The 14,524-nt window shown below is 38.6% G+C and overlaps 1 protein-coding gene across 11 annotated transcripts in view; it reads right to left on the bottom strand.

Moving 5' to 3' along the window:
• Positions 1-14,260, bottom strand: part of ABCC9 (ATP binding cassette subfamily C member 9) — a 148,550-nt gene extending 134,290 nt beyond the window's left edge. For 4 of the 11 annotated variants that reach the window (XM_077870791.1, XM_077870799.1, XM_077870798.1 and 1 more), the window contains exons 1-5: positions 14,024-14,260; positions 12,751-12,865; positions 10,046-10,106; positions 8,573-8,734; positions 5,646-5,787 (exon numbers count right to left, since the gene is read on the bottom strand). In XM_077870791.1, the coding sequence (XP_077726917.1) occupies positions 5,646-5,787; positions 8,573-8,714 (284 nt within the window). In that variant the 5' untranslated portion in view covers positions 8,715-8,734; positions 10,046-10,106; positions 12,751-12,865; positions 14,024-14,260. Of the gene's footprint in view, positions 1-413; positions 682-5,645; positions 5,788-8,572; positions 8,735-10,045; positions 10,107-12,750; positions 12,866-13,225; positions 13,382-14,023 lie in introns of those variants that run through there. The other 7 variants (XM_077870792.1, XM_077870793.1, XM_077870794.1 and 4 more) reach the window with 7 other exon arrangements.
• Positions 14,261-14,524: the final 264 nt, after the last annotated feature.

The following is a 14,524-nucleotide window of genomic DNA, read 5'->3' as shown; positions in this document are numbered from 1 at the left end:
TTAAATACTCACAAGAGCACACATGTAACTACTCCTATACTAAAGGGCAGAACTGCTAAAATAACACCTAAAGTAAGTAAAAACAACCAAATGGATGAGTGAACTCTAATGTATATGAAAACTACATTTATTAGTTTCATAGTTTTCCTAAGTTTTATGGCCCTAAGTGATTTCTCCATTGGCACTGATTCATTCAATACACGTGTTTTTGCAGTGTCCAGGCACTATTAGATGTTGGGATGCAAAAGTGAACAGAAGATACAGCATCTGTGGTCACAAAGCCAATTGGGATAGCAATAGGAAATAGGAAATTATCACTCAGGGGAAGGGACTGTGGGTGCATGCGGAGCCAGTGTCTGAGAAGAGAAGGTTTTGTGAAGGAGCCAATTTCTTTTATTTATTTACTTACTTACTCATTAGAGACACAGAGAGAGAGAGGCAGAGACATAGGCAGAGGGAGAAGCAGACTCCTCGTAGGAAGCTCAGTGGGGGACTAGATCCCAGGACTCCGGGATCATGACCTGAGCCAAAGGCAGACGCTCAACCACTGAGCCACCCAGGTGCCCCAGGAACCGACTTCTGAAGTGAGGCCCCAAGAATGAAGAACTGCTGCTCAGAAGAGGAAGGTGGAAAACTGTTCCAAGCAGAGGATCCAGACATGTTTCCGGGTAACACAAGCAACTGAGTATGATTGAAAAGAGACTAGATTTCACTCTGAGAGCAACAGAGAGCTTCACGTGGGTTGGAAATATGACAGAACCAGACTTACATAGTAGACAACCCTCAACTCCATTTACATTAATAATGTCACCTAACAAAACATTTAAATTTCTCAAATTACTTAAATACATTCATACATAAATGGTATAGAATATAACTAGTTTGGGGTCCCTGGGTGGTTCAGTTGGTTAAGTGTCTGCCTTAAGTTCAGGTCATGATCCCAGGGTCCTAGGATCAGGCTCCCTGCTCAGTGGGGAATCTGCTTCTCCCTATTCCTCTGCCTGCTGCTGCCCCTGCTTGAGCTCTTGCTCTCTCTGTGTATCAAATGAATAAATACAATCTTTTAAAAAAAGGAAAGTAACTAGTTTGCTAGTGGGGAAAAGAGGAGCATTTGGAAAAGACACTTCACAAGAGGTATGGTTGACAGTGGAAACTGAAATATGAAAGGGAATTCATGAGTCAGCAACATGGTAAAAGAGCACTTTAAAAAAAAGAGAATAATATGTGTAAATACATAGAAGCACAAAACTGTGTAATATGTTCAAAATTTCAAGTAGTTTAATAGTCCCAAATGGAAAGTTTGAGATAGGATATATGGTGAAAGGCTCTGTATGTCATGGTAAGGAGCTGGAATCTAATCTTACTTTAATAGGTAAGTGGTATGGTCAGATTTTGGGGGTCTTTAGGCAAATCAGTCTGGTAATAGCATGGATGATGGAGTTGATAGGTAGTGTGTGCCTCTGAGGAGAGGAAAGAGACAGAAGGAAGAAAAGCAATTGGCCAACTATGAGTATAGGCCAGGCAGGAGATGACAGACCCTGAATTAAGCTTTCGCAGCAGAAACATAGACAAAATATAACATCTGGAAAATATTGATTGTTAAAATGGACAGGACTTTAATAGTGCTAGGGTCTTAGGGTGATAGTTAATGATAGAGAATAATTCCCAAGGGGCCTGGGTGGATGTTGGGTAACCACATAAGACATTAAGAGGACAAGCAGATTGGAAAAAGAAAGCTAGTAAGTTCCAGCAAGGCCATGAGAACCATGAAGGTGTCTGTTAAGTATGCAAAGGGAGTTGTCTAATAAGCCAACTGCATGTAGAGATTTGGAACATGACCAGTGATATACTTGGAATGTTAATATGGACATGGGAACGAAAATGTGTAAGTACCAAGATAGCATAAAAGCTGGTCTTAAAAGGACCCACTTGCCCCCCAAAAAACAGTTCAAAATAGTCAAAAAGAAAAAGCAGGAAATAAATATTTCATCAGTATGGAAATTAAGAAATCCTTCCAATATTATTTTACTATTAAAACAAGGAAAGAATTTAAAAATCACTGAGTTAATATTCAGGACATTTAAAAACAAACATACTACCTATCAAGGTTTATAAACAAACGTGGTCAAAACCAAACCCAGAAGAAAGTTTATAACCTTACACACATTCAAAGAAAACATTATAAAAAATAAATTATGTGGTCAATTCAAGAAGTTAGAAAAAGAATGACATAACATTCTTCATCAAGGAAGACAATAGATAAGGAAGACAATATAGTAGATGAAAAAAGCAACGGCTACAATAAGGTTTTATATTTATTGCGGAATTTCTTTGTTAGGGATTCAATGTGTCTTTTAACCATGCTAACCTTTTTATTGGAATTGCTATTATACTGTTAATTGTCTACTTACAAAGCTGCACAAGTTTTGAGTGGTGTCTCAACCCTATTCTTTCCCTTAAGCTCTGTTATTTTTAGAGTATGACTTGCAGACTTCAAGGTTCTGGTAGAAGCACACACATCCCATTATAGCAGAAAATCTTTACTCAGAAAGTAAAGAAGAAAATCAAAATGCATTCATCATGGAGGACAAAGATATTTTCAAAAAAGACAAAATAATAAAAATAAAAGCTTAAATGAAAACACAATAATAGTGAAGACTTTAATAAACATTTTTAGAATTTGATGAATTAAATAGTATAAAAATAGGGGGCACCTGGTGGCTCAGTCCGTTAAGCATATGCTTCTGACTCGGGTCATGATTCTGAAGTCCTGGGATCCAGCCCTGAGTTGGGATCCCTGTTCAGCAGGGAGTCTGCTTCTCCCTTTCCCTCTGCCTCTCTCTCCCTCTCATGCTCTCTCTCTCAAGTAAATAAATAAAATATTTTTTAAAATAGTATAAAAATAATCAACACACAGGACTTGAGTAATCTAATCAATAAAGAAAATTTTGTCTCCAACAAAGAAAATACATTATTTTCTAATTCTCACTAAAAATGTATAAATTAAAAAAAAAGTAAAAGAAAATGTATAAAGTAATCAAATATTTAACTATAATGGAAATGTTACAAAGTCCCAAAAGATATTTGTTTAACAAATTACATGCTCTACTAATAAATCAATCATATTAGGCTAAAAAGCAACTAAAAATAATTCCTAGACCTAGGCGAGTATCTAAATCAGAACCATAAACTAGTTGGATAGAAATAAAAAAGGGGACATTTCTTACAAAAATATGTGCAAAACAGATAAGGAAGTTTTGAAAGAAAAATGAATAGCTTTAATATTTATATTATTAAAAAAATCAAATGGTCAATTAGGAAAATCTTTGCATTATTTCACTAATTATAATGAGCATCTGTTACATTTTAAGTAAAGAATAGTTCATAATATTTTGTTACAGAAAAAGAAGTAAGGAAATAATGATCAGCAATGTCCAATGTACTGGGTATGATAAGGAAGAAAAGTGTACATAAAGGTGTCTTTAATGTTCACTGGCATTCTTGTGCAAGCAGTTTCCAGAACAAAATAAGGCAAGCAAGAAAGCAAACTAAATTTTGGAGTTCAGGAATCACTGGAAAATGATTTTTGAGAAGCTTGAATAAAAAGGTTAAGAGGAAGCAGTCCACAGCTAAAGAATCAAGACTGCATTTCTGCTTGATTTCAGGATGGCCCTTTTAAATCACTACTGCCACAACACAAGTTTCTGCCATAAGCATGTGTCTTCACCATTGTTAGCACAGCCTCTAACTCTCTAACTGAATTTCTACACTAATCACAAGGCTAGAAAAAAGGAGGCATCCTTGCCTACATGGTGTCAAGTTTTTAGGAAATATTGGACTGCTCTATCTTCCACTTTATACATACACACAGAAACACAGAGAGTCAGCCAATATGTTAAAAAATGAAGACTAAAATTGGTTATGCTAATACAATAGGATACAAATACACTGACAGGTTTTAAACAATAATCAGTAAGATAATAGTCAAGTAAGTGTCCAAATGCTTGAAGGCATGCAGTATCTTCAGAGTCTTTGATTTTTCCTTTTATCAGAAACTAAGACATGCACATCCATGCAAAGAACTGTCATAAAACATTACAAAATAGTTGGCTCTGTAACAAAAGCTGAGAAGTTTCATTCCTTGTTAATTGCGATAGAAAAACATAAACAGATGTCGGGGAAGGTCCTTATTAGATAAAAGGAAAATGATTTTTGAGCTTTCTTTTTAAAAACTTTTTTTTTAGAGATTTTATTTATTTATTCATGAAAGACACAAAGAAAGAGGCAGAAACATAGGCAGAGGGAGAACCAGGCTCCCTGCAGGGGACCTGATGTCAGACTCAATCCCAGGACCCAGGATCACAACCTAAGCCAAAGGCAGATGCTCAACCACTGAGCTACTCAGGCGCCCCTCTTTTTAAAAACCTTTAAGAACTTTCATATCAATTATTTAATTAATGGTGTACCATTTAGCAAAATTTCATAATCAAAATTATCCTATTTGATGTGGCTTATCAAAATTTTTCCTGTTTTTTGTTAGTATGTGATAAAAATATTTCCCCACATTATGTTCCAGTTTATAAGTAGAATTCACTATATTCTAACTGCCTAATGCAAACTTCTTTTATAAGAATGGCAAAATTCCTTCAAAAATATGGGTTTTATGACAAATCTTGATTTTTAAAATAGTTTTGTGTTTTGCTTCAATTTGTGGCTATATCCCCAATGGTTCTCACACTTCTTTAATGCCCATTCATCTATCTCTGCTTCTTTATTAAAAAATGGAAATATCTGAGGACTGGTTATATATTTATATGTAAATATATAGCTATTAGAGCTTTATGTCCATATAGACAATCTTTCTCTGTACACCTATATTGATAGATAAGGTAAACATCAAAGTGTTTAAAAAGAGAACTTTCTTTAAGAGCTACATAGATGAAGGAATAAATAGCACATGAATAAGTACAAGTCACAGAGACCTGAATTTCTGTTATCAGAGAAATTATGTATCAACACAGGAATACAGACAAAACACATTATTATCAAATGCAGCAGTCCCCCTTTTATCTGTGGGGGATATGTTCCAAGACCTCAGTGGATGCCTGAAATCACAGATAGTACTGAGTCCTATCTATACCATGTTCTTCTTACACATACATACCTATGATACAGATTAATGTATAGAGTAGGCATTGTAAGAGATCAACAATTAATAATTATAAAATAGAATAATTATAACAATATACTGTTGTGAAAGTTATGTGAATGTGGTCTCCCTCTCTCTCAAGATATTTATTGTACCGTATTCACCTTTCTTCTTGTGATGATGTCTAGATGATATGATATCTGCATGATGAGATGAAGGGAGGTGAATGGCATAAGCATTGTGATGCAGTGTTAGTCTACTACTGACCTTCTGACTACTCATCATCAGAAAGAGGATCATCTACTTCCAGACGTCAGTTGATCGTGGGTAAATGAAATCACAGATTAGCAGGACTGCTATTAAATGCGTGACAAATGCTGTTCCTAATAAATTATAACTAAAAAGTTAAGCCTGACTTGGTATGCTCTTCACTACCATCCACATCAATATACCCACTAGCATAATTTAATCATTATAACTATGTCGAATCACTTACGAATCAGAAACAATGCCTTCTGCTATTTCACAAACATGCACAAATAGAAGAGCAAATGTAAGAATCCATCTCAGGTTATGTCCAGGAAAATGAAGCCATGTGTTGTGATGAATTTGTACCTTTGAGCTTTGACTTCCCCAACCTGGAAAAAAAAAAAAAAAGAGAGAGAGAGAAGAAATAAAAGGATTAATTATAATCATGGAACTAATTCACACTGTAATATCATTTGGGGGATGAGAAATTCCTGAAACAGGATTGAGAGGTGCTTTCTACGGTAGCAATGAAAATCCCAGTCTATTTTCATTGTGTTAAAAAAGTAACCATTCAATTTCAATGAATTTTTACAAGACTGCCTAGGTTAACACACTGACATTTGTTGCACTGCTCAAGAACAACGCCAACACTGGGTGACAACATGATTTTCTCATGCTGATCACAGCTCTTACTGATAGGTCCCTCATTCATTAAGAGGAAATTAAATGATGTTAATAAAAGCAATTTGGTGTCTAAAATCTTTCAAAACATGGGATCTGTGGGGGGGGACTAACAAAAAAAACATATTTTGTAATGAAATGTAGAACTCATCAGTTGAGTCAACTCAATCATATGCATATCATATGAGAAAAATTTGAACTTATGATGAGGCCAACACTATTCAATAGTGGTAATGATATTTTCTCAAAGAAATGTTTTTGTTTTTTTTTAATTGTAGAGAAGCCTCACATACTTCAAGAACGAATCTGGGTTTGTGCTGGAAATATCACAGGAAGGAATTTCTGTAAGGACTGATGGGACCCTGAAGCATTTTTTGAAAAGAAAATTGATTCATGTCTCAGTTGTTCCAAAATGAATTTCATTGTGGAAAGAATAGCTACATTTAACCTATTGTACTAGAATTTATGCTGTAAACTCTTTCAGGCAAACTTTCCTTATACCTGATACTTCTTTGAGATTTAATCACAATCTCGCTAATTTAAGTAGCCAATGTTATAGATAACAGTCTGCATTTTTCTCCACCATTCCCCTTTGCAATGTTCACACCAATTCCACTTGATTCAAATACCCTTTTGTCAGCCTGTGTTCGATGCTAGTGATACAAACAAACTATCACAGTAATTGCCCTCAAGAAGTTAGATGAATGTCAAAATGAATTATTAACTGTCAAACTGCAATAAAAAAGTATGGTCTCCTTTTGGCCAAAGGGCATTGTTAATATCCTACAAATAATATCAACCACATAAACAACAACTTATGTTTCTATACATGGCCACTCTGGTACAGTTATATTTAACGTCTATATATTTAAAATGAAAAACTATGTGCTAAGAGTTTCATTGGCCTCTACATGATATGATATATCATATAACAGAAAATTTTTGACTGTTATAATGCCAGGTACATAGCAGTCTCTCGATTAATATTTGTTACATGAAGAAATAAAAGCATACAAATTATTTTTAAACCTTTCAGGGCACCTCGGTGGCTCAGACCATTAAGCGTCTGACTTCAGCTTGAGTCATGATCCCAGGATCCTGGAATCGAGTCCCACATTGGGCTCTCTGCTCAGGAGGGAGTCTACTTCTCTCTGTACCCCTCCTCCCTGCTTATGCTCTCTCTCTCTCTCTCACTCTTTCTCTCTCTCTCAAATAATTTTTAAAAACTTCAAACCTTCTTTCAAAGCAGATCATTAAAATATGCTAGTTTTCTTAAGAAAATTAATCTGATAGCTTTCTCATTCACTTTTATGAGCAAATTTATTTTTATAAGCAAAATTAAACACCAAATTCATATGATGGTTACCTTTTTTTGAAGAGATAGTAACAGGATATTGGAAGAGTAACGGGCTCAGGAAATAGTACACAGAGGGATTCACTCATATTCTTACCATTAGATTCCTTAAGATGAGTGGTGATAGGCTCAATAGATGTTTAGATTAGTCTGTCATTTTCACATGTGAAACGTATTTTTAAAATTTTTTAAAGATTTTATTTATTTGAGAGAGAAAGCATGCACACATGAACAAGAGGAGGAGCAGGGGGAGAGGAAGAAGCAGACTCCCTTGCTGAGCAGGGAGCCTGAGAAGGTACTCTATTCCAGGCCCCTGAGATCATGACTTGAGCCAAAGGCAGTTGTTTAACCGACTGAGCCACCCAGGCACTTCTATTTTTTAAAAATTTCTAAGTTAAGAGGTCTATTTTGATTGTTTCAGGGAAGCTAATAAGTTATATATCAATAATCTAAATAACTGGATTTGTAAACTGTAAAATAATAAGGAAAATTGTATTTTTTTAGCTCTTTTCCAAATAGTTTGCGTAAGTATTCTTTCAAACTGGAATGCACCCTTACTACTCCTACTTCTACTCGCACGCTCTATGTCCTCAGCTCCCCCAAAATGTCACTTTCCATGCAATCTTTCCCACTGGCCCGAAGAATTAGTTGTTCTAGCAAGTTAATGCCCAAGATGTACCTGCAAATGAGCTTACAATGCGGGATAGTCATTTTTCTCTTGAGTTTGATACATCTGTTTCACTGGATAGTTCCCGTGAATATCCCAGGCAATACTGTGTTTTACTCATTTTTCATTCTCTTCACTAACACAAAGCAATCTCAACAAAGACTTCAGTCTATCCCACATAACTCTCTTTCCCTCCTTCCAAAAAACTGCTGCTGCTACTTGGAGTCCACTTCTAAGAAGACATATGACTTCTATTTTATCTACAGAATGTCATATGCCAAGAACATAAATAATTGAGAAGCACAGAAAACTGGCTTGTTCTTTTCTCACAGATTTACATATCAGTTTTCATGTAATTGGTAAAAGAACATTATTTCTTAAGAAATAATAAGAATATTAAAGGAACTATTCTTTTAATAAGAATATTAAAAGAAATATTAGGTGAGGATATATAGGAGAATAGATTACTTACCAATAAACAATATTGGAAAAGTAATAAACAACAGGAAGACATGAGGGACCAGGTTGAGGGCATCCACAAAGCAGGGATTTTGTAACACACCATCAAAGATATCATATGAAGAAATGTTGTTACCACAGAATGAAAGGCTCATTTCTTCTTATATGGCTTACTCTAAAAGGAAGAGAAAAAAGAAAGAGCCTCTCATTAAATTCCCTTTCATAAAATCATAGCCCTAAGAAGGAGGTGTTATTATAAAATTAACCCCTTTTATTTCTGCAATTGAGGAAATGGGAAACTGTATGCCAAAGTCATTTGAGAGTTTCTTATAAAGCCCTTATACATTCTATAAATCACTTCCTTTCAATCTTTTTTTTTCAGAGAAAAATATTTTATTTTAATTTGGAAAATATATAATTATTAATATCTACCAATGATGGTACCTTAAAGAAGTGTGTGTGTGACTCAAATGATTTCACAGAACAAAAACGGTGATATATCAAGAAAAAGAAAGAATAAGTGAAACCACTAACTGATACCACAAAATAGTGTAATATCAAATCCTTGCTCATCTTTTCTCACTGAAAATGAATTAGTAAACTGCTTAAACTGGACAAAATTTACCACCACTTTTCATTAACTATACAAAGGAATACTAATATATGAAACCAATGTGGCAGCAAACAGAAGTCAGCCTTTCTCTGAAGAATATTAAAATCAAGTGCTTCAGATATAAAATCAAGTGCTTGAGAAAAATAACTCAATTAATGAAATCACGTCCCACAATCAGAGAACATTCTTACATGAAATGTACTCTAATCAAGTTTTGAAGCAAGAAAAAAGTATTTTAACTGGAAACCAATATTATAGTAGAGGAGAAGTAGACAAATTTAGAGAGGAAACTGAGGACAAGGTATCCCAGGGTTTTGCTAGCCATTGTTGTGACTTGGGCTTCTACTCAATGAAGTGGACTCTTTGAGGGGTGATTTGATCAGAGGAATGACACACTGCTACTCACATTTTAAATGAATTCCTCCTGTTGCTGCACCAAAACAGGTGATACAGGAGCAAGGAATCTGCTCCATCAAAATACCACTGTGAAATTCTGAAGAGTTTTAAGCCTTCTGAAAAATTCTTTTATAATTCCTCCAATTTATTTACCACCTCCCAAATTCTGGGCACTTTGTCTTTAGGACAACCATGCAATGTTAGTTATTTGTGTTTTACAGAAGAGCCTCAGTAACTTGCCAACCAGTAGAGTAGCGGTGATCTACACGCATGTGTCTGACTTAAACTGTTTCTCCCACTGCATCATGCAGCCTCCAACCTATTTTTAAATAACATCTCATCTATTGTCATTAAAAGAAGTAGCAGGTTAAGATTTTTAACCTCATTGGACTTTGTTTCTTTTCCACATTTATGTCACACTGGATTCTGAATTGGATTATGAAAGGTTGGCAAAGATATAAATAAGTAAAGTAGTACCTTTTCTCTCTTCCCTTTCATTGAGAAATGATTTAGCAATGGTCATGAACAATATTGTTCCCTAGGAAGAAACCAAAGAGTGTTACACAGAAAAGATTGGCAACAGTAGGTAAGCTATCGGAGAAACCAAATTTCAAGCAGAAGTTTTATAAAGCATTCTATGAATAGAACTAGTTTAAAAGCCTGTGTTTACAGTATATAAATTCTTTTTTTTTTAATTCTTATTTTGAATTCCTTTCACATATTGTTTCTGGTAAGCCCTTTTATTGAACATCATTGATATGATCTCTAGTTGAGACCTTTTCTTTTTTTTTTTTTTTTTTTTTTAGTTGAGACCTTTTCTAATTTAAAAAATTATATTAAAAAAACTCAAGATGAGGGTATATGCTTGGCAAATTCTTAGCAGCTATTAAGCCTCCCAGCCTCATAAAATAATTTAAAAGGGCTTGAGATTTTTAAAATAACAGTAAAGTGGAATTTTGTATTATATACTGTAGCTACGGTGATAGATCTTAACTAAACCTACAGTGGTAATCATTTCACAATACTAAATTAAACCATCATGCTGTACACCTTAACCTTGTACAGAAATGTACATCAGGAAAACAAATGGGGGGGAACCCCAGAAGCTGAAAAATAACAGATAGTAATGAAATTTCGAAGACTATTTCTTTTCTTTCACTTTTTTAGACTATCTCTTTTATTAAGAAGAAATGACAAAAAGAAACTTGAGTCCACACTTATTGAAAGACATGTGTAAACTGTTTCCTAGAATGGACCAGAAAATAATTTTTACTTTTGCCAGTTTTATAATTTTATCTGAAATTATAATATTTCAATTGGCCACATTTATAAATACTGATATTTAATCACTGTCATTGAGCCAAATACTAAAGTAATATCTGAATTTGTAAAACATATACTTCATTAGCTATAATAAGCATTGCCTACCTGGTATATTTAAGCAATCCTCAAACCTACCAATCAAGTAAATGTTGGATAAACGCATATAGTGGTGGAAAGAAAATAGCAGAGAACTACAGCAACCTGAGAAAGTCAAAGAACATTTCTAGCCATGTACCTGATATCTGGGATTCTAGGCCATTCGTTAACTCTAAAAATACTTGTTGATGCTGACCATGTGCTAGGCACTAGGAATCTAAGAATGTACGTGACCAATAGTAGCTGTGGTCTTAGGCCGCATAAATCGGACTACACTAATCCCAATAGTTTTGGTATAATGTAAAGGTTATGATCTACTAGACAGGGAAATATAAGTGATATAATCACACTAAGGTATACACTTCAGATGAATAAAGTGAAAGCTTCAGAATTTCTTCCTTCTACCACTATCTCTAAGATATGCCCTGGGGCTCCCAACCTATTCACTACCTCTCACCACCTCTCTCTTTCTATTTTTGTCTCTGTCTCCCCAACCTCCATCCTTTTCCCTCTGACCCTTAGCTTCTTTCTCCAACATCCAGTACACATGTGGCACATTCTAACAGTCAGCCCATCTTACAACAGTGGGCAAAAAGAGGGAAGGAGTGAACTTGTAGATATGTTGATGGTTATCATGTTAACGAAAGGCATTTTATTCAATCAGGACCTTGAATTAATTTTTAAATCTGTTGTCATTCAGGGTTTCCCTCTCTGAACTATGTATGATTAAGTTAGGGACGTTTTGGGAACAGTACTGCTCACTGCTCTTGCTGGCTAAACTCTGTCACGTCACTCTGTCACGTGACACCCCTGCCTCTTCTGGAGCTGTCTAGTTCATCTAAGCACTGACAGAGGCCCTGAGTATCCAGGAAGACGGAGGAGAGAGAAAAGAGGCCAGATGGGAAGACATGACACTTTTCTCCCCACAAACATAAACCTACTGAAAATGTTCAAGTGTTTATAACAGCAGACAGAGTTGAAGAACTTGACTGAATGAAACTTAAAGACAAATGTCAAAAGCGAAACTCTGATTACAGGGATGGTCTGCAAAGCAGAAAACATAGAAGGAAAAAACTCCTTGATGACCAGACCTATGATTTCCTGGCAAGAATCGCATCCTCAGTATTCTCACTCTTCGAAATGCATGATGTGAAGTTCCACACCCTTAGGCATCATAAAATTTAGATTTAGTTGATGACTAAAATTAAAAACGAACACTCTTTCCTGCTCATCCAGAAGAAAGTGTCAGTTCTAACAGAGTAGCTACCACAGAGAACTTTAACATGCTGGAAGCACCTGAGGAAAACATGCTAAAAGCAATAAAAAAAGAAAAAACCTTTCATGCTTCCAGACAAAGTAACTCACTCTTTAGTTATTTGCAGATTAACTATATGTGAGAGGGAAACATGACATTGTAAAGAATTTAGGGCATTACCATGATCTAGGGCATTTTCAGGAATCGGTCACTTAAGAAACAAATGGAGTAACTTCTTTGAAATCTTTCATTCAGCCTATGACTCCCAAAATATGAAACAAAAGATGTCTGTCTACCTGTCTGTCTGTCTCTCTCTGAATGACAGATCCAAGTAGGAAAGTCACTAGCAAAACTGACCACTGACTTCTGATTTAGCGCCTGATCTCAAAGCACCGGTTGAAGTTCTATCGCACACTAAAGGACAAGGCACTCAACAGATAAGATTCAGACACGACAGTGGGATATTGTTTTTAATCGTAAATTGAACAAACAAGCAAAAAATAAATACCTTGGGCGGTCGTATGATGCTGCTTCAGACCCCTACTCGTGCACTTGCACTACCTTCAAAACACCGGCTTACTACACTGTCTTAAGTGTAAATTTCCAACTCAGACGCAGAACTCCTAAAAAGTCAAGAGTCACAAAAATCAAGCAGATAGAAAACGACTTCATGAACAATACATGAGCCCGTTTAAGAGAAAAAAAAAAATCAGTAATTTCACTCCTTGCACGATTCCCGGCCGGTTTTAAAAGCAAGAGCCGGCTGAGTTCCGCTAAGTAAAGCTGGAAACCTGATCCCCACGCCCTCTCTCCTCGGGCTGGGGCCCCGGAGCCTTCATCCTAGAAATAGCGACCCCGAAGGCAGCGCTGCGAGACTGCGCGGGCGCCTCTTGGTTACCGAAATACACACTTTACAGGAACTCTTAGTGATGTTTAAATCCTATTTATGTTAAAAAAAAAAAAAAAAAAAAAGACGGACTCACTTACTCCGAAGGCAGTTTTCCTCCCCTCGCCGAAGCACGCAGGGCGCCGGAGCGGATTATTTTTAGGGTGGTGGGAGATCAGCTGCTGCCTCCTATCGGGTTTCTAAATTGCACAAGCTGCTGTGAGCCGGGGCGGACCCGAGAACTCCGAGGCAGGAAACTGGGCACGAGCCCCGAGCGCCGCAGCGCCTGGGACTGGGACCGGGACCGGGACCCTCCCCACCCCCGCTCGGCCCCGCTCTCCGTCCTGGGGCGCGCGATGCAAAGCTTTTGCAAACCCGAGGGAATACGCGTCCCCCAAACTTCATCCGACACCGAAACTTGCAATGCATATAATGCTGCTCTGGAGTCAGGTTTTCAGACGTCAAAACACGCAAGGTACCCACTCACTTGCACTTGTAAAAACTCCCCCCCCCCCCAGGTTCTATAGGCGCCCTTTTACCAACCACAAAAGGAAGCGGACCTGGGGAGGTCGTCGCCCCCCCACCCCCACCCCCACCCCCCCCACCCCTACCCCCACCCCCCCCACCAAGCGGACCTGGGAAATGTATAGGGCTGCCTCCAGGCAGAGCACCCCGCGGGCAGGCTGCACGGGGCGCGAGGCGGGCTCCCGTCGAGCACTCGCCCCAGCAGCCCCGAAACCTCGGGGGCTCCTCCGGCCGGTGGCCGCGCTTGCCCTCGCTCCCCGAGAGTGGGGAGTGGGGCTCCGGCCCCCACCCCACCCCACCCCCACCCACGCTCGCTCCCCACCGGAGAGAATTCTTTCTCAAGGGCATAACGTGTTTAAAGCACACTCACCCCAGCACCCAAGCCGTAAACTTTGGCCCCAGGCAACCCTTTCTTGAATTAACACTCGATTTTCTCAGGGGCCGGGCTCGCTCTGCTTGGAACGATCCTGGCTTTCAGCATCGGTCCCGCTCGGCTCCAGGAAGGTGGGCAGGCGGGCTGCTGCCTCCCGGGTCCGCGCGACCGCCCAGGGCGGGGACGCGGAGCCGGTCCCCGGACCTGCGCCCCCGGGCCCCGCGGCCTCCCGGCCTCCGCGACCTGGGGGGGCTGAGGCCGACCCCCCCGCCCCGCCCCGCCCCGCCCCGCCCCGCCCCGCGCGCCCCGGGGATTTCCCGCGGGAGCGCCGGGCCTCCGCCCGCGACCGAAGCTGGGACCCGCGGCCGCTAGAGGTCGGCGGGGCCTGGCGGGGCGACGTCTGGGAGGGTCCCGGAGCCTCCCGTCCCGCGGCGCTTCAAAGCTCGCCAGCTGCCCCCCGGAGCTGCTTGTCACGACGCAGGCGCACACAGAAAGCGG

Source organism: Canis aureus, chromosome 25 (genome assembly GCF_053574225.1).
Source record: "Canis aureus isolate CA01 chromosome 25, VMU_Caureus_v.1.0, whole genome shotgun sequence".
Lineage (NCBI taxonomy): Eukaryota > Metazoa > Chordata > Mammalia > Carnivora > Canidae > Canis > Canis aureus.
The sequence above is the reverse complement of the archived record's forward strand: the minus strand, read 5'-3'. Positions and strand labels throughout refer to the sequence as shown.